General features: G+C 41.5%; 1 protein-coding gene across 1 annotated transcript in view; it reads left to right on the forward strand.

The window, feature by feature from the left end:
• Positions 1-20,828, forward strand: part of CA10 (carbonic anhydrase 10) — a 495,011-nt gene that overhangs the window by 387,587 nt on the left and 86,596 nt on the right. The window contains exon 5 of the mRNA XM_042966021.1: positions 4,721-4,906. Coding sequence (XP_042821955.1) covers positions 4,721-4,906 — 186 coding nt within the window. The remainder of the gene's footprint in view (positions 1-4,720; positions 4,907-20,828) is intronic.

The following is a 20,828-nucleotide window of genomic DNA, read 5'->3' on the forward strand; positions in this document are numbered from 1 at the left end:
GACTCTGCCCATGAAGCACTAACTCCCTGTTCCTCTCCCCCCAGCCCCTGGCAGCCACCATTCTCCTTTCTGTCTCTACGATTCTGACTACTCTAGGTTCCTCATAGAAGTGGAATCGACTTACATTTAAAGTAATTACTGATAAGGAAGGATTTACTTCTGTCGTTTTGATGTTTGTTTTCTGTATGCATTATAGTTTTCTATCTCCCGTTTTTACAGGGGAGATTTTCTTATCTCTACATTACATTTCGGGAAACTGAGGCTTCAGGAAATTAACTGAGCCTCCCAAGGTCACCAAGAGGCAGTCTGGGAATCTTTTGACTTGATTCTTGAATCAAGAGTCCTTGATTCTTCCACCTGCTATGTGCCAATGTTTTCTAAGTCCTGGGACAATGCAGACAGGCATGCAGCATGGTCCCTGCCTTATTTCAATGTGCAACAGTTTACTTAGGAACATGAGACAGACACAGATGGAAAGATTTCTAGAAGTGCAGGAAGGCCCTAGATACTTGCCTGCTGGGACAGAGCATATAGCCTCTAAGAATTCAGAGCAGTTCCTCTTACTCTGCCTCACATACATAGGTGCCCAGGGGTGTTACCGGTTGAATCTCATGCTTCTGTTCTCCGTATCATTTGAAGAGAATTCTAGGGATCCAGCTCTGCTCTGTGGGATCTACTCTCCATAGTAGATGGCTTTGGCAATGGATAGTAAGCACTGTAATCGTGTGTACACCATTTGACCCAGAATTTGCCAAGTGAAATGTCCCTAGATTAGTAAAAATATTTATCCACAAGGAGGTTCATTGCAAATCTATTTTTGCAATCGTGAAAAAGTGAAAAGACTATAAGATTCAACAATAAGTTATGTATTTTTTGCAGTGGAGTATTATACAACCAATTCAAAGTGATAATACAGAACAACAGGTTCATAACCTGGAAATATTCATGTTTGTGAAAATTATATATACTTATATAATATATATAATAACATGTGATATGTATATATTGTTAAGTAATACATAATATGTTTGTATATATAATATGTATATAATTATTTGTGCATGTAAAATATATGCAATAATTATATATAATATTTATTTACATATTAAATATGACATTTGTCTATTATGGTATAGCATATCATATATTAATATGCAATTACTATAATTAATATAATATAGTAATATCAATACTGTAATCAATATAATTAATATATACACTAAATATTATAGTATATTATTTATATATTAATACAATTATAATTGATATATGAATGTAATAAATATATATTAAATATATATTATACTATAGTGTTAATATCTTGATGTTATACTTACATATTATAATAATAATGTGTATTTATGTACACAAACTCATATATACATGTGTATGAAAAATCACTTATCTGAATATACAGACACAGCCATAAACTGATCCTGTCAAAATATGGGTATATATAGTTATAAGTATGAAGGATATATATACCAAAATATGAGTGGAAATATATAAGTATGAAGAATATATATACCAAAATATGAGGTAATTGTGGAATTCTACTGAATTTATTTCCTTGAGCCATTCTATATCTTTCTAACTATACAAAATATCTGTATATTATCTTAATTTTAGAAAAAGTAAATTTTACTTAACGATGAATGCAGAGTCAAACACAAACCTATCTAACCATTTTACTGCAAAAAAAATCACGAACTGGGACATGAAAAAAAGACAAGTTCTTATGATCTCGTATCGACTACATATACATTTATTTTTGACAGGGGTTATTTGGTTACAAAGAATGGAGAACTTGAGAAAAAATAAATTTATTGGTGAGATGTAAAATATCTGAGAAAATGCAGCTCAGGCCTCATGAAGGAACCGCAAACAAGGAGGGGAAAAGGTTTCTGAAGGTCAAGTAGTTGTTCTGTCTCGGTGCATGGTTTCCTCTGTTGCTGTTGGTACATCTGTTTCTCTCTCTTTTCTCTCTGTCTGACCTTCAGATACCTAGCAGGCTGAGTCTCTGGCCCCCATGTGACTTTCCAGTTCAGGTACTCCATACTGCCAGGCACTCAACAGAGTTTCTGTTAATAGTTCCAGATTCAGGACAGGGAAGATCATTGCTTTAGTGTGTATTAGTTAGCTTTTGATACATAACAAACTACCTCCAAAACTTAGGCACTTAGAAAACACCTGTTAATTAGGTTCCAAGTCTGTGGGTCTGTGGGAAGTTCTTCTGGTCTGGGCCAGGCTAAGCTGACCTTGGCTGGAGCAGTCAGCTGACAGGTCAGCCATGGAATGGCCAGTCTAAGATGGCTTCTCCTGGGATGACTCTCTTCAGTGTCATGTCACCCTCCAGCAGGCTAGCCCAGGCCTGTTTATGTGGTGGTCTCAACGTTCCAAGAAGGAGTGAGAAAATATGCAAGAACCCCAAAGGCCTCTTCTCGGAGCACACGTTATATCCACTGTTGGCCAAAGCAAGTGACAAGGCCAGCCCAGAGTTAAGAGGTGGAGAAGTAGACCCCTATCTCGATGGGAGCAGCTACAGAGTCATACTGTAAAGAGTGCAGTTACAGGGAGGGGAAAATTCTGCTCATTTTTGCAATCTGCCTTTTCATCTTCCAGCTTCCAATGCTGACATGAGCTCCATCTTGTACCTTCAGCATATTTACATCTTTCCACATAGCCCCAGGGGTTGGTGTAGCAGGGAGAGAGAGAGACTGGAGACGTGTGCATATATTTTTCACTGTTTCACCCTGGAAGTGATGTTCGTCATGTCTCCTCACAATCCATGGCCAACACCAGTCACATGAGCTCCACCATACAGCAAAATAGCAGAATAATGAGTCAATGGAGTATTTAGTTGACATTACTACACAGTGAGCAATCTACAAACCCATCTGATTATTCACAAGGCTAATGTCAGAAAGGTTGAGGGGCAGGTAAGTATGGTTCTGTAGAGAAAATATATGAAAATTGTGACTAGTGAAGGTATCAGACATTACATGAAGCCCTTAAGGAATCCCTAGGGCAGAAAGCTAGGCCCAAAGGAGTCAGAGTAAGCAGGAAGAAAATCCAATTATCTCAGCCTCTGAGGGCCCAGAAGCGCTCCATTCAGACCCATTCAAAGTCTCCTTTAAGCTTCATTCTGCTCCGAGAGCTATGTCGACGCAGGGCACTAAGGCAGTAGAGTCACAGGTGGGAATCAAGGTTATCGGATCAAGTATTGAGAGGTGCTAAGTTAAGAAAATGAAGCTGAATATCAAATTCAAGGAGGGAAAAGGGAAAAAGAACACAAAGCAGTAAGGTGAGCAGCTGGAGAGGCTGAAGCAAGACAGAATCGAAGTGAAGAAGGGAAATAGGGAGCTTATATTAACTTCTTTAGCTTAGCGCTGGATTCCCAAGCTCTGAGAAGGCATCAGCACTCACATTCTGTGCAGCGTCTGGTGGCAGGGGCAGGAGAGGGACCTAACAGACACACTGGGCAGCACACTGGAGACTTCAGACCATAGCCTTCAGCCTCCCCCTAGGGTTGCTCCTTTTTACCCATTGTGATATCCTTGTCTCTCATTTGGCCTTTGTGGCATCTCTAGCTTTCTCCAGTGTCTCACACCTGAGATCTTACCTTTCACAGTATCTCTACATTCCAAATATTTATGGTAAGAGTGGCAAGTTATTTTTGGAAGTTTTAATTTTAATTCCAGCATAGTGAACATACAGCGTAATACTAGTTTCGGGTGTACAATATAGGGATTCAACAATTCCATATATCACTTGGTGCTCCTCATGACAAACACACTCCTTAATCCCCATCACCCATTTCACCCATCCCCCACCCCCTCTCGTAATCATCTGTTTGTTCTCTATAGTTAAGAGTCTGTTTCTCGGTTTCTCTCTCTCTCTCTCTCTCCCTCTCTCCCTCCTTCCTTTGCTCGTTTGTTTTGTTTCTTAAATTCCACATTTGGGTGAAGTCATACGGTATTTGTCTTTCTCTGACTGACTTATATTGCTTTGCATCATAGTCTCTGGCTCCATCCACGTTGTTGCAGATGGCAAGATTTCTTTTTTTTTTTTTTATGGCTGAGTTATATTCTGTTGTACATTTGTACCACATCTTCTTTGGTACATTCATCTATCAATGGATACTTGGGCTGCTTCCATAGTTTGACTATTGTAAATAATGCTGCTGTAAACATAGGGGTGCATGTATCCCTTTGAATTAGTGTTTTGGTATTCTTTGGGTAAATACCCAGTAGTGTGATTGCTGGATCGTAGGGTAGCTGTATTTTTAACTTTTTGAGGAACTTCCAAACTGTTTTTCATAGTGGCTGCACCAGTGTGCATTCCCTCCAGCAGTGCAAGAGGGTTCCTTTTTCTCCACATCCTCGCCAACCCCTGTCGTTAAGAGCAACAAGTTATATTTTTTATGAGGTTCAGTGTCCTAAATATTAGTCACAGTTGCTGAGGTCTCCATTGAGTTCATACCTCAAATTTATAAATTATCATGTGATCATAGATGTGGTTTATACCTCACGGTAAGTAACACGTAAGGTAGGTAGGGCAGGAATGCTCCCCAGGAGACTGATGCTCCATTCTCCACATGTGGACTTAACCTAATGTGTTCCCATCCAGGGGAGGCAAAAGGCATGGTCTAAGGACCATGCTGGGTTTGTTGAGAAATGGGAAGAGAGCCTTGCTTGACCTGTTGCACATTGCCTTGCAGGTGAGCGGGACCATGTACAACACTGGAAGACATGTGTCCCTGCGCCTGGACAAGGAGCACTTGGTTAACATATCAGGAGGGCCCATGACATACAGCCACCGGCTGGAGGAGATCCGACTACACTTTGGGAGTGAGGACAGCCAAGGGTCGGAGCACCTCCTCAACGGACAAGCCTTCTCTGGGGAGGTATGTGGGGCTGTTGAAGTACTATAGCTGAGTGCCAATTAATAAGGTTTGGTGCCTATTTATATCCAAGGTGGGATAACAGATGGAAAGCTTTCATTTAAATCTGTGCAATGAGAAGGTCAGTGCCTCCTTTCTCCATCTGTCTTTTGCGAAGCCTATAAACGTGCTTCCAGTGTTTTCCAGGAAAGTCCACAATGAAACTGGGCATTTCATTCTGAGACATTGGTGCCCCTCTCATGCCTCATGCCCTACAGTATATCTGGAGCATCATTTTAACCCCAGACCCTCACCTTTCATGCACACCTTCCCTCACACCTATCTGGACCATCAGCTATGCTCCCATATGAGAGCATGGCTTCCATAATTCTCCCTTCTGGCAGACTGGGTCTTATTTGCACAAAACTATAATGTACCGTGAAACAAATGTCAGACAACTAAATAGTCTGCCTGACTTTCTACAGATTGGAAATGTCATTGTATGCCACCATTAATGGTGAGTATCACTGTGTTCCGCCATCAACCCAGAGAGAGTTCAGGCCACAGCAGTGAGCCAAACCAGGTTCAATTATAGGATGAAAGTTGTACTTTAAACACATGTCATCTGACATCTTGACAAGTGGGGTGTAGTTAATTTGTCCCATTTAATTTCTCTTACGCTTGAGGGTGGTTATCAGCTAGGGGTCGGGGTGCTTATATGCTAAATATCCTGTAACTATGTTCTGTTTCAAAGTCCTCAGTAACCGATGTCAAGAAAGCTTTGAAATAGCAGAAGTAGGTATCTCATTATCGACTTGGTCTTTTTAATTTTGTTTTCAGTCAACATCATTTCTAGAACTCTCTTTGTTTTTAATATAGCAAGACCATACGCTGAGAAAGGGAACCCAACTTTAATGAGTCCAGTGGCCATATTTTAATGACTGTTCAAAGTGGGTCAACTGAGAATCTGCCTAGGCACTCTGCTAGATATCAGGGATACAAAGGTTTAAAAATTAAAGAAAAAAAAAAAAAAAGACAAAGCTCCTACCACAGAGGAGCTCAAAGGTTTGATTCATTCATGCAAATCATTATTCAAATCATTGAAACTATTGAAGTATAGTGCCCTTCTGTTCTGGAGGTGTAGAGGGACCCTGGCCAACTCACAACTCACCTGAAGGGGTCAGGAGAAGTCCCAGAGGAGGTGCCCTCTGAACTGGACTGAGAAGAGAGGCAGTGTAGGATCATTTATAAGAACATCAGCTTTGGAGTCAAAGAACCTGGGTTTGTACCTCCTGCTTTGATGCACACTTACTGGGTGATCTTGAGATGGTTTCTTGATCCGTCTGAGGCCGAGTTTAGATACCTCTCAAGGTTATTTTGGAAAATTAAGTAGGATTCCAGATGTAAGGAACACTTGGAGCACTCAAGAGTGGATAACAACAAAGATAAAGCGGGAAATGCGGGACTACTAAGGGCACCAGGTGTGTCAGGGCCTTGCTTATTGGGGAGGCGGCTGGTAGAGCTCACTTGTGATGGATTAGTAATGGCTGCAGGAGGACAGGGTTGAGCAGGAATGAGCCTCCTTCCTGGATCTGTAGGGAAAACATGCTAGGATCGATTAGGGGTGTCTGCCAAAGGCACCTTAATGGAAAAACTCCCTGGAGTTTTAGATTCTGAGCTAGAGTTTAGCAGGGAATGTGATGAAAGCAGGGCGAAAATCCACAAATTGAGATTGACTAGAGACTGCCAGTCTGAATTACAGACTATTCTAAATTAGATAAATGCTTCCTTTTTAAATACATATTATTTTAATATTTATAACTATTTTATTGTTGGCTTCCTTGCTCATTTATTTGCTTTTATTTCTTTGCCTTTCTCCCTCACTGAACTGTTCTATTCTGATCCTTATCTAAAAATTAATGTATTAATGAATTTATGAAATGAATGAGTGAAAGTCTGTAGGTGGTTACTTGGCCAAAATCTATACGTTTTAGCATTCCTTAGAATTGCTCTTTTTCTTCAATGTGTAATAAGGGTGCTTTATAATTTGTATGGACACTACAATTTTGGAATAAATGAGTGTTTCCAGAATCCTTAAGGGAAATATATCACAATTTGATCTCTCAGAGTATTTGTTTTCCTAGAAATCCCAGACCACAGGTATCAGACACTCCAAGGAATCTGCATTTTTAATGCCCCAGGAGAGTCGATTATTAGGTTTGTGAAGCACTCTCTCAGTAGTACACTCAGTGAATAAAGCATCTAAACAGAGTTGCAAATCAGAATTAACTGGGGAACACTGTCAAAATATTTACATTCGAACCCTTCCCTAAGGCAATTGAATCAGAGTCTCTGGGAGTGGGGTCCAGGTATGAACATTTGTAAAAAATTCCCCCAAGAGATTTTGGTTAGTGACCACTGTGCCAATTTTAGCTCAGGCTCTGCCTGAATTACCCCAGTTTTCTAAACAATGAGGACTTAATCAATAAAACCATACTGCACAAAAATTAAAAAGGGTACCCAGGTGTCATTGCAAATGGCAGAGCTGGGGTGCTTTCTAGGCTGGTGGGATTTGGGGGAACAGCTTCCCAAGCAGGACAGCCATACACAGCCATTACCCCAAGGCAAGCCAGAGTATTGGCCTCAGCATAAGTACTGTTACACCTTGTCCGAGGCAGACCACATCATCTGTGTTACAATTCATTCCAAGCCCCTCAGTATGAGTGGTCTCTAAACCGGTGTGGATTTAGGTGCAAGAAATCAGAACGTTGGAAGCATCAAAACGATGTCATGTGGCTAGGTATTGGCTTTTGAGATATTTAAAACAGTTTAGTGAACAAGAAAAGTCTGGCATCTTCTCTGTGATGTAAAGGAAAAAACTTAGGGTCCATGGATGAAAGTCCTGGAAAGATGGAGTTCAGCTAAATAAATATGTGTTCTAACAATGAGAGCTATCCATCGATGGAATGAGTTTGCCTCTGAAAATAGTGAATTCCCATCACTGGAATTATTAAGCATGGAGTGGAATTTGAGGACTTCATTAAAGTGACTCATATCCCAGTGAACAAGTAGACTACTAGCTGTCATGCATAGTCTAGTGCTGAAATTCCACACAATCTATGATTTCCTTATAGAAAAGGTCCTCCAGTCGGATTCCACTGAGTGTTAGCCCCAGTTAAAGTAATTATGTCCCATCCTGTAGGTTCATGTCTTACTTTTATTTTGTGCTATGTTCAAAGCTACCTTTGGTCTCTGTTTCTGGCTATCCTCTGAGAGGACCCAAGTAGACACTTCTCGCAACAGAGCATGTGTTTATTTTGTTGACAATGAATAATCACATTGCCATCTGTCCCATCTATCATTGCTGATCGTGATAAGTCAATTAATGCCAGGCATTTTCCTTGGCACAGCACAACAGTCGTTATCTGAAGAGCTGTAGATTAATTGCAGTCTTGTCTAGTGAGGTTATTGTAATTGATGGTAATCATTTGCTTTGTTTTATAAAGCTGCGTGGATGTACGACACAGTCAGCAACTGCATTTTTATAAAAATTATTCATGTCCTACATGGAGAACTCCTGGATGCCTTGTTGGGGGTTGGTGATAAATGAGCATATTCAGGGATTCAAATGTCTCAATTTTTTTAAGAAGGGAAAATTAACCGTTTTTAATAAGTAAGACCCTTAGCTTGCTAATCATGTCTAAGTGTTTAGATTAATGTCCACTATAAAGTAGGGTATTTATGAAAAGAAACAAATACATTAACCAGGCAAAAGATAATATTGAAAAGAACCCTGTCTATGGATCAAGTTCTAGTAGTGAGGCTAGACAAAAAGAATCTTTCTTATCGAGTGCAGATTGGAAATACTCATTTTAAAAATCTTCCTTAAGCTGTTCTTTCCAGAGAAGTAAGGGAGCATAGGGAGATTCCTACCAGCCACTTTACAGGATACCTGTACCAGATCCTCCCATTTATTTCATCCACTCTTCACCTGCCTCTACTGCCTCTGTTGTGTGCTGAGCTCCACAGCCCAGCTCCTGCCCAGAGAAGCAGACAGTCTATTGAGGGATACATACAGTTAAAATACAGGGTAACATGGGTTATATTTGAGGATTATCCTGGCAGGGGATTATGAAATAGCCCTCTCAGGATTGTGTTAAGGAGAGGATGGATGGACACCTGTGTGGCCTGACATAGTTGCTGCTCCCGTGAAGGTGAGGCAGAAAAACATGGCAGCCGTTCCAGGCTCAGCCTCTTAAGTCACTGATTCGGCCCAAACACATCTGAGCAAGGGAAGCAGTCCACAGCTATTGCTATGGTAATGTATATAAGATTGTTTAATTAAAAGGGGGAATAAAAGTCATATGTTTGTTTGTTTATTTCCCTACTCTGAACCAGAGTAGGGAAAGCAGTTATCTCCGTGCAAACAACTGAGAAATGCAGGCCCTGTCCCCTTAAAGGAATGGATTATTTACCTTCTTTAGAGACCGGCTTCACTAAAGACATACAAATTTGTAGTAATAAGCAATACCAAATTGTCCTGAAGTGTGCTAGAGTATGAAAAGTGCTGAGGAGCACATAACTGAGAACCAGGGCCCCGTTAGGTATTGAACATGGCTCTGGGGGGAAGTACTCAGGCAGTCTAATTAGCACTTTGCTGGGAGGCTGGGACCTCCCAGTAGAGATGTTCATTGGTACAAGTGGAGTTTTGAAGGGGAATGAGAACTAGGATGTTTAAGAATAACAGGTACATGGTAATACGTATGGAAGAGCTACTTGAGTGCCATGGTAAAGGTGTTTCCTCTGTCCTGAAGGCCAGCTTTATCTCACTCTGCCTCGTTCCAGCACAGCCCTACCCCCCGCCAACTCCCATAGCATTCCAAGCCTCCTTTCCTCGACTGAGCCAGGAACGTGTTATTTCCTTTCTTGACTTCCAGAGAATCCTCTATATTTATTTACTTCAACAGTCCATAAACTGTAGCTCATGAACCAAATTCAGTGGTGTAGCTAAGAATGGTTTACATTTTTAAAGGATTGTTTTGTTTGTTTGTATGTTTGTTTGTTTGTTTGTTTTGAGAGAGAGGGAGGGAGGGAGGGAAGAGAAGCAGAGAGAGAGAGAATCCCAAGCAGGCTCAGTGCTATCAGCACACAGCCCAACGCAGGGGTTGAACTCATGAACCATGAGATCATGATCTGAGCCGAAGTTGAACACTTAGCCACCTGAGCCACCCAGGCGCCCCTGGACTGTTTTCTTTGAAACAGAAGAAGAATATGCAACAGAGATCATGTGTGGCCTGCAAAAGCCAATATATTTACAAAATATCTGGTCTTTTACAGAAAAATGTTGCTGACCCCAATCTATTAAGTTGCCCATCACTGTAGATTTTATAACTGTTCACTCTCACTTGTCTTGGAACTGTAGTTCTTTGTTGATAGAGATTGTACCTGATCATCACTGTATTCCTAGCACCTTGGACATTGTCTAACACATGAGGGCAGATTCATTAAGTGTTTACTGAATGAAAGATAAATGATCTTGGTAAACTCCTTAAGGGCAGGGGATTTTTTTTGCTATTCATCTTGTATACCATACACCTAGCACAGTACCCAACATACAGTGGGTGCTTAATTGATGTTTGTGGAATGAGTCATTCAATCATTGAATCCATAACTCAGTCGACTATTGGCTCCTAGGAATTCAAAACTCATAGGCTTTTCCCCTGGAATTTTGGATGTGTTGTCTTGTTGACTATACCACAAATATAAAGCCTCATTTAAATTGAAGATGGAGTGTTTCAATAAAGGTTGTCCAAAACATCAAATTCTATTAGAAACTGGAAAAGAGGAAGAGTATTTTAGTTCACAGTAGCCACTAAGGTGTATTCTGGGCTTTCTTTGAGAAAGGATTATGCTTTGAGAAATTCAAAATGTAGTAACAAGGTACTAACCTAACCCTATCCTCAATGTGGCAAAGAACACAAAAGGATTGAACTGTTAAGTGTTACCCTGGAGGAACAAGGCACAGACTTGAATCAATTACTGTGCAACATAGGGGCACCTAAGTGACTCAGTTGGTTGAGCGTCCTACTCTTGATCTCAGCTCAGGTCTTGATCTCAAGGTCTTCAGTTCAAGCATGCTTTGGGCCCCATGCTGGGTGTGAAGCCTGCTTAAGAAAGAGAGAGAGAGAGAAAGAGGGAGGGAGGGAGGGAGGAAGGAAAAGGAAAGAAAGAAAGAAAGAAAGAAAGAAAGAAAGAAAGAAAGAAAGAAAGAGAGAAATAAAAGGAAAGGAAGGAAGGAAAAGAAAGAAAAAGAAGCAAGCAAGAAAGAAAGAAAGAGAAGGAAAGGAAGGAAGGAAGGAAGAAGGAAGAAAGGACAAAAGGAAGGAGGGAGGGAGTGAAGAAAGAGGGAGGGAGGAAGGAAGGTATGGAGGGAGGGAAGAGAGAGAGAGAGAGAGAAGAAAGAAAAGAAAGAGAAAACATTAGTATGCAACATAATCCAGAACTTGCTCAGTCACATCCACAGGTGCCTATGGAATCTCACTGCTAATATCCGGCCATTGTTTTCTACATGCTTTGTGATTTGCTTTCATTCATTCATTCATTCATTCAGTTAACAAATATTGATTGAGTGCCTACCATGTGCTACAGTGAAGAAAACAGATAAAAATCCTTCCTATATGGTGCTTCCAGTCTAGTGAGAATGGACAAATAATAAATAGTAAACATAATAAATGAGTAAATGTGTATGGTAAGTTAGAATATGATAAATTCTATGGGAAAAGAAATAGGGTGGGGAGGTATCAGAGCATGAGGAGTGGAGGTAGTGAATTACAAGGGTAAAAAGGGTGGTCAGTGTAAGCTGTATGGAGAGGATGACATTTATGAGGTTGCCATAGAGATATTTAGGGGAAGGACGTTGCAGGAAGAGGTAACAGCCAGAACCATGGCTTTGAAGTGGGAGAGAGGTGTCAATGTTCTGGAAAAAAGGGGGAGCAGCATGAGCACAGGGTAAGTGATAGGGCATGAGAAGTCAAGAGAGGCAAGAGTGGAGCGAGGCTGCTGCATAGCATGTCCTCTTTGCCTGGACTTTGTATGGACTTTGGCTTTTACTCTGAGAATTTATGGCACAACATAAATTCTCCCATTTAATCACCAAACACTAGCTCAGTGAAGTTGCCCTTAGTATTATCTTCTTCTTACCTGGAGAAACTAAGGTCCAACACCATCCAGACGATAAATGATTGAGGTTCAGCTTAGCTCAGGTCTTCTGATTCATAACATTGCTTAACATAAGCCAGGGTTTATCCATAAACCCCATAATGATGACTGCTTACCTACTCTGGGCCTTATCCCAGTGGGGGAATTCAAAGACCTATATATAGGCCATGCAGAAGACCCTAACTTCCCAGACTGTTAGCTCCCTGCAGGCACAAAGTAAGTTCTACTTGTTACTGTCTCCCCATACATGTTACAGGCACTTGATAGATACTATTGATCAAAAAAATTGAATGAGTATATTGAAAATAATTTAAAATATTGCAACTTTCATAGTGCCTAAATTATGCCCAGTATATAGTGAATTAAATTCTGTTGTCATAATGGCAAACCTTATAAAGTTAATGTCAATATCAACAGAAGTTCTAGACATTTTATGTTAAATTATTCACAAATATGGAGTAAGTGAATTCTTCAGGGTACCTGGGAGGAGGAATGGGACAATTGATAGCCAGTGTGCTAGAATAATTCATTTAGATTGCTCATTTCACACTGTAATTACTCCCAGGATCAGACCAGGGAACATGTCTTTGCCAATGCTAGCAGCCAAAGTTCTGGATCCCAGGAGCCAGTCCCATTCAGAGTGAGCAAACTGGCCTTTGAGAGGCACAACAAATAGAAGGCAGAAGCCCAGATAGTGGTAGGGCATATTATGATGATACCAGCAAGCAGATGAGGACTGTGATCCAGGATAAAGAGTCTTCCCTTTGGACATTCTTCTAATTACTTCTGGGAAGGGACAACCCAATCAAGTCAGCAGCTCTCTGGATTGCAATTTTAGATGGACATCATGGGGCAGCCAAAGAGAGAAGACACTGCATTTAAAGACAGCTTGCTGAAGTCAACTCATTATCTCATCGACTCCCGTCCTAACCTGCATCATAACCCTGACCTGGTCCTGCCAGGATGGCATTGTGACATCCACCATCCTCCTCCTCTGTTTGACTCTAATCTCCCCCCCTGGTGTCCTGTCTAAAGCAGGGAAGGAGGTATTATATTACAAAGACATTGTTAGAGGCAGGCATTAACTGGGACTTGATCAAGTTTCAGCATGGAACCTGTCACCATGGACACCATCACTGCTACAGCTTTACAAGTGTTGAACGTGACCTTCCATTATGTAGTAACTAACGACATTGTAGTGGGGGATGAGTACTGGGTCCAGCACTTTTGTGAACTAGCTGTACTTTTTCCATCCATTTCCAAAGCCACAGGAATAAAATCAGTTGGAAAAAGAAATGTGTGAAGTAAGAATGACCCATTCATGACCATTCCGACCACTGTCAACAGTTCATTAAAATGTGTAGATGTTCCACCAAAGATCACATCTCCCACCTCCAAATATACAACTGCTATTGGAAATAACAAGTCTGCTCAAAGCCTCCATCTGAAGTGTTAAAATTGAGGCCCCGCGGAGGTCATCTCCTCCAACCTACTTCCTGTACAAAAGAAAAATCAGATACCAGAGAAGACAAGAGACCTGGCCAAAGTCACTGGCAGAGTTAGTCAGTGGCAGAATTAGGACCAGAACCCAAGTTTTTAGACCCCTAGTTTGTGCTTTAAATTTTTCAAATAAAAGTTTAAATTATATTGAATCCCAAGATTCAACAGGCCCTTTTCTAGACCATCTGGTTTAGTTGCCCCATAGAGGAGGTGTAGCTTGGCAATCAGATTTCCTGCCTTAGTGAGCAGAACCCATCACAAAGATGTTTTTACAGCCAACCTCCAAAAGGTAAAGCTATTGGCAAATTATTTTACAAACATGAGCACTCATAAGCATCCATGAGGAAATGGATCTAGAAGTCACTGCATCGCTCCCAACAAAAATACCACCAATGTGAGAACAATAATAGTGCCCAATTGCAAGAAATGTGGAAACAAAAGACTGGAAGACTAAAATAGAAAGTAAAATTCCTTTAAAGATCCTTTTTTTGGTTTTAATAGGAAAAGGCATTCATGAGAACCTAAGATTAAGCCATGCTTTTCTACAGTTTGAATCCCCCATTCCTTCCGCTCTCCCTAATAACCATCTAGAACAGCTCAGTAATATTAAATATAAGTGATCTAGATAATAATATTGCAAAATTAAATCATTAGATGTCTAGCCGCTCCATGGATGTGCTCCTATACAATTCAAAATAAAACCGTTTAAAACCCCCAGATTCATTTGCTCTGACATATCGATAAACTTTTGCTAAAACAAAGCTAATCATCTCAATGGCGCCGACTTAATTGCTCACCAGTTGACGGATAATAAACAGACCTGAGGATTAAAATATGAACTAATTACTGTACTCAATTCCATTTACTTGATTTCATGTTCCATTAATTTTTTGCATCATTTCTGGTGGAAGCCTTAGATTTATGATCGCCCCAAATGAATTATGCCACTTAGTTGCCTGTGGCAAGCTCGTGTTCAGAATTGGTTGGAAAGGGCAGAATTCTGGGCAGTAAATATTTAGCCGAAGCAACCTAGGATATAGTAAGTGAAGGTAATTATCCATCCCCAAATACCAGCCAGAGTCAGCCTCTATAAATCTGTCCCCATCTCAGCAGTAAAAGGGCAACAGTAAGATTGCTCTCATGATTATTCATTGGATCAGCTTGTTAGAGGCAGTTTCCAAGAGCAGTGGTTGCTTGGCCCAGAAGAGGGCTGCTGGGAAGCAAAGACCAGCGCACCATGGGGAAGGGATGTTGGCCTGGGAGTCAGACTCTTGTGCCACCGGATAGAGGGCAACATTTTGGCTTAAAAGATCTGCCTTCAAGACCCCATTCTGTCACTCACTAGCTGTGTGATCTCAGTAAGGGCAGAACTGGGCAAATCGCTTAGCCTTCCTTCACCTTTTTAAACTCTCGATATGGGTTTAAATAATAATGCGATAACTCTCGATAATGCCAGGCCTACATACATGATAAGGTGATTGTGCAGTGTGAAAAAGCACTCCTATGATAGGGCCTTTGAAGCTGTAAAGTGCTGTGCCAGTCATCTGTTCCAGAATCTTTGCAGATAAGACACATAAAGATAATCACAATGTACCCATATGATTACTACCACCGGCTTTCATCTACTGAGCACATAAATGACCCAGGCATGCTCAGTGCCTTATCACACCCAATGCTCACAACAAGCCTGTGAGCTAGCATTCATAAGCACCACTTCACAAAAAGGAAAAGAAAGAGACATTAAATACCCTGCCTTCAATCACATGGTCCATACAGGGAAGAGCTAGGATTTGAACCCAGGTCTCTGACTTTATGCATTGAGTGAACTCGGACAAGTCATAGCAGCTAGCTGATTCTGCTTGCAAGTAGCTGCTTGATCATAGGCAAGTTCATTCTCTGTAATCACAAGTGCCCTGTTTGTTGCCTGAAATGATATTTCAGCCCCTCCCAGTTTTGCATCAGCCTTAGGAATCACCTGCACTTTGGCTGTAAAGGGAGACAGGAACCTATTTCTCCAAGTGGCACAAATTACAATGGGAAATATAACACAGCATCATTTTGTGCACCGGCTGAGGACTGTAGATTCATCCACCTTCCCCTCTCAGATGGACAGCAACGGGGACATCGCATACAGATGGACAGTGATGTTTTTGTCTCTCGCTTCTTTGAAATATAATAAGCAAGGTATTGTATTGTTTGTGTATAAATACATCTGTTTCCCTCTGCAAAGCATGAGAAACCATATTCCTTGGTCTCAGAGGTAGCTTGGGGAAATACATTTTCTTGCAGTGGGTCTGTTTGCTGAGCTAGAAATTTCTGGATTGAGCCTTAAAAATGGATTCTGCAGGAGCTGTTTGGCAAAATGAGCTTAGCCAGGAGGTTTTAAATCACCCTCCCAGCCAGGAAAAAGGGGAAGGCTCAGGGATCACCAGATACCTGCGTCAGGACTCGTGCCCCTGCTCCAGTTTTTTCCAAGCAAATAACTGTGTCTGCTTCAGGAACGATCATTGTGGTGGACCCAAATGGCCACCCAGAGCAACTACTGTTTCTGTAAGGTCCTCGGTGAGGACCACACACATCTGCCTGTTGCACCTTTCTGTCTAGGGCTGATGTGTTCTCCTACCCCAGCTGAGGAGCTGGGACCGACTGCAGGAGCAGCGATTAGTTGCAGAGGTTAAAATCGACAGAGTTATTCATTCCTGTGTTTGAATCTGGCTTTGTCATTTATCACCTGTGACCTTGGGCAAGTTACTCAACCTACTTGTGTCTCAGTTTCTTCTGATGAGACTAACAGCGATGCCCGTGCCGTAGGGTTCCCCTCCCCAGCTTTATTGAGGCATAGTTTATATACAATAAAAGTCAGCAATTTTAACTGTGTAGTTTGATGTGTTTTCATAAACATATAGTCATGTAACCATCACTACCACCATGATCTAGAACTTTCATCACCACGAAAAGTGCCCTCATGTCTCTCAGCAATCACCTCCCCCACCTAACCCTGACCCTTGGCAACCACTGGTCTGCTATCACTCTGGTTTTGCTTTTTTCAAATTTCAATCAATGGACTCCTACAGTATGTAGACTTGTCTTTTTTACTTTATTTTTTAAATGATCACACAGTGAGATTAACTGCTTCTCTAGCATGGCATACAGTTCTCTGAACTTCAGCACATACAGATTTTCATAACCATTATCATGATCAGGATACAGAACAGGTTCACCCAATAAGGTAGTTTGTAGGATTAGGAAGGTCAATGTATGTCAAGTGCTTGGAACAGTGCCTGGCACACAGTGAGTGCTCCAAAATGGTAGCTTTTTTTTTTTTTTCTTGGCTACAGTATGCTTCTTCAAGCTCTGTCTTTCAGGGTCAGCATTTCTATCCTCTCTCCATCTAAGAATCCAGAGTGACATCATGCAGGGGGTGAAATTCCTACATTTCACCTTTTTTGCTTGCTGACTTCTTATCGATATCAATATCCCCTAAAGTAGGGCTGCAGATGAGCCACCCACTGGCCGAGGTGTTTGTCCTCAGCATTACATCTCTTGTAATACACAAGTGCTTCTAGGCCAGTCAGGCCCCTGCTAACACCAGCTTGGAAGTGTGGGGGGAAGTATCAGCTAGAGCGTGTGCAAGGAAGTGCAATTCCCATCCTGGTCTCTGGGAGCGCCCTTCCCCATCCCTAAAGGTCACCAGCAAGTACAACATTTTCTCATACTCTGTGGGTCTGAGGCCAAACGTTGAGCTCTCTACACAGGATGATCTCATGCACCTAGGGCAGTCTGGATTGAAACCAGTTGGTCCTGGTATCATTGAAATAGCACCTACTTTTCTCTCAAAAATGCCTCACTCTGTACAATGAATCATATGGTCACCTTGCACTTAGAAGACCTTGGGCAAGCTGGTTAACCTCTCTGGATCTCCTGCCCCTCAATCCAGAAAATTAAAGGATTGGAGTAGCTCTGTCAGGGCCCTTCCAGAACTAAGGGGCTCATGGAAGTAAAATCTTCCTGCATAATTTTATCATTGCATATAAACATTGACAGAGAGAGGGGTCACTGTGCCATGTAGAGAGTCTGAAAGATAGATCTGCAATAACGTATGTTACATTGGACAGGTGCCACTAGAAGTTAAGTATACACTATGTAAGTGACCACCATCATATTCTCCTTCAAGGCAAAAGCTTAGGAAATTAAAACATTTGATGTGACACCAAAAATTGAGGCTGAAATTGTTCTCTTGACTTGGGTATGTCACCTTTACTTGTTATAATGCCTGAAACGTTGAACCTCCTACTTGTATCCCTGTTACCACAATCGCAGTACTAAAGCCTGCATGCGTGCGCACACACACACACACACAGACACACACACATACACGCACATTCTATAAGGCTTTGGTCATCCAGCTACATCCCAGGTGAAATGCTCCTGTGGTTAGTAGAGTATTTTACTAGAAACTAGAGGTTCCCTTTGAACCATTTTGCTTTGTATATTTTAATTACAATTTAAGTGATTTCTCTACACTGAACACCCCTAGGAAGAAACCCCAGGAATTATCATCATCATCCACTTAGGCTTTGTTTCAATTCTGGTCTTTAGAGAGCCAGAACAGCCAGAAGATTCTGTCACCTTAAATTCCTCTGTAAATCCCTGTTGGCATCAGCATTTAGTCCTCTTTGCCTTCAAACAAAAGGGAGAGTGTTCCTGCTCCAAAACACAGTTGCAGGCTTTGCTTTTAAAACCTCGGGGGCATCCAAACGCTCAATCCCACCAAGCTCTAATGTTGCTCCTAGAGTATTCATTTAGCTTGATTTACATTATTTTAATTTTCTTAGGGGTGTCTTTACTAGCTGGAGGGTGATTTTTCTCCCCTTAATTAAAGAACAAGTTGATTCCAAAGCACACAGAACAAAACAAACCCCTTCGTAGCTTGTCTCGCTTGTCACTTTTTTCCTGCTGTTCTCTTTTTTTGGGTGCTTTTCAGCTTTCACTGTACCTGCCTTCTCAAACTGAAAACTAGATGGAACAGTGAGACGAAGTCCTGTCTTTCAGTGAAATCAACCAACCCTGGGTTTCAATTCTTTTAATTTCCTGGAGCATATGACAGTTTGGAGGAGGGCCAGGTAGTATTAGCTCTATCTCTTAGATACAAAAGCTGTATTATCAGTTAGTGCAATTCAACAGAGACACATGGAGTTGAGCAGAGAAGTTTTCCAGCCTAGGGCTGCACGGGTGAAGAAACCCGGCCACTGTCCTCATTGGAGTTCAGCTTCCCGAGGGCATCTTAGGTGTGGTGCTTGGGATACATGTAACAGGAACTCACTCAAGTGAGTTAAGCTAAGTTAAGCTACAAGGGCAATCTATGGAAGGCCTCTAGGATATGTCATAGGACTCAAGGTCACCTGAGCCAGCGAAGAGACTGGAATCCAGAACTGAAACAAGATCATGACCCCAGGAACTACTCCAACCCTACTTCTTATCTCCGTATGGTCACTTTATTCTCATTCTCTCCAGAAGCTGTCCTTTTTTTCTGATTTTCTGTACATGTGAAGCACATACATGACCCCCCTTAAGCCCCCAAGTTTACACCCCCTGGGATCAAGACCATCCTGGACTCACTGGCTCTTCATCCCAATTCCATATTCTCCAAAGAAGAGGTTTGATTTGTTCAACCTACATCTGATGTCCTCTCTGACCCAACCAGCTATGCATGTGGGGTGGGGTCATGTAGACAAACAGGTCTTGGGGGACCTGCCCCTATGGGAGGGAAAGCAATTACATGGAGAAGGCAGTCACTGTAAGCCACGTAGACACCCGCAAAAATGTCAACTGTGATGGGGAACATCATTTTTTTTCTGCTCAGCCCAATGAAATCCACGTGATACATTGGATGCAAATCTAAGGGTTAGAGAAGGCTTTCAGACATGAGCAAGATCTTGAAAGAGAAGTATGAATGTGGCTCACATAGGCTGAGAGCATCCCAGACAAATAGGAATATCACCTGTTAATAGAAAGAATAACTGTAGTAAGCCCATAATGTGTTCTCAAAGAATTTAGCATCTCGTGATTGTCAACAACAATCTGACTGAGCACAGGGACGTCAGTGGCACATCACAACCATGTCACTCACCTTCCTGGCTGCTGGCATTGCTCTCCCTCTCCTCCCTTTCTGCCAATACATAAATCACAGGGTGGGCTCAAATAAGTTTCCCAGGGATTGACATCAAGCAAACACATTTACATGCCAGCTCTGCCACTTACTGTGTGCCCTTCAAAAATATTTTGGCTCCTCCAAGATGAGAAAAGTGGTGACAACAATACCAACCTCAGAGGGTTGTGGTTCGGGTAAAACAAGGGAATGTGCATCAAGAATGTTTGTTCCCAGCCCCTTCCCTCTCTATCTGTTGTCTTCTCCAGTAGTGGGCTGATGAGATGTCTTGGGTAAAATATGCAGGCTTGGGAGGGATGTGGTCTAACAATGGAACAGAATAGTTAAAATAAGGACTCTCCCCCACCCACCCAAAATGGGAACATTTCTAACATAATCAGTGGACCTTTACAGTGTCCTCACCTCTTGCCTGTCAGTTTTCAGAACTCAGAGCAAGAAAAGAAAGAATTGTTTACTTTGTTCACAATTACTCACTGACTTGGAACCACTTTCACTTTCTTGGTATTAAGCCTGTCGAGTGAGGCATCCAGTGGGACCAATCATCCTAGCTCACTGTTGCCCAACCTCGGTCAGGGACCATCTTATCTGGGCACAGGTGATTAGCTTACGACAATTGTCTCTAATCTCTGTCCCTTCCAAGGCACTGCAACAACCCAAAGATTATTCTGTCTCTTGTATTGACTTAACTTCTTAAAGAGTCCTGGATACAGGACACTCTCCAAAAGCCTTTTGAATTTCAAAGTCCAGAATATCCCCATTGGGATAGGTTTCTCATTATTAGTGTTCTGGAAATGCCAACAGGTGAGAAATGCATGGCTTTCTTAGGCAGAAGCATAGCTTGTTCAGCATTGTAGGTTATATTATTTAATTTTGGTGCTCATTTTAATTAAAAGAAAAGTTCATTTACAGTGGACCTTTAATATTGAAGATGCATTTTTTTTCATACTGGCATATATTCAATTTCTTTTTCAACGGAAAAGAATAAAAGAATGTTTGCTTGAGTTAAGAGCTGGGGATCAGGGTTAAATTTGCAAAACCAGCTACTTCCCTAGCTGTAGT

This window comes from Panthera tigris, chromosome E1, assembly GCF_018350195.1.
Source record: "Panthera tigris isolate Pti1 chromosome E1, P.tigris_Pti1_mat1.1, whole genome shotgun sequence".
Taxonomy (NCBI): domain Eukaryota; kingdom Metazoa; phylum Chordata; class Mammalia; order Carnivora; family Felidae; genus Panthera; species Panthera tigris.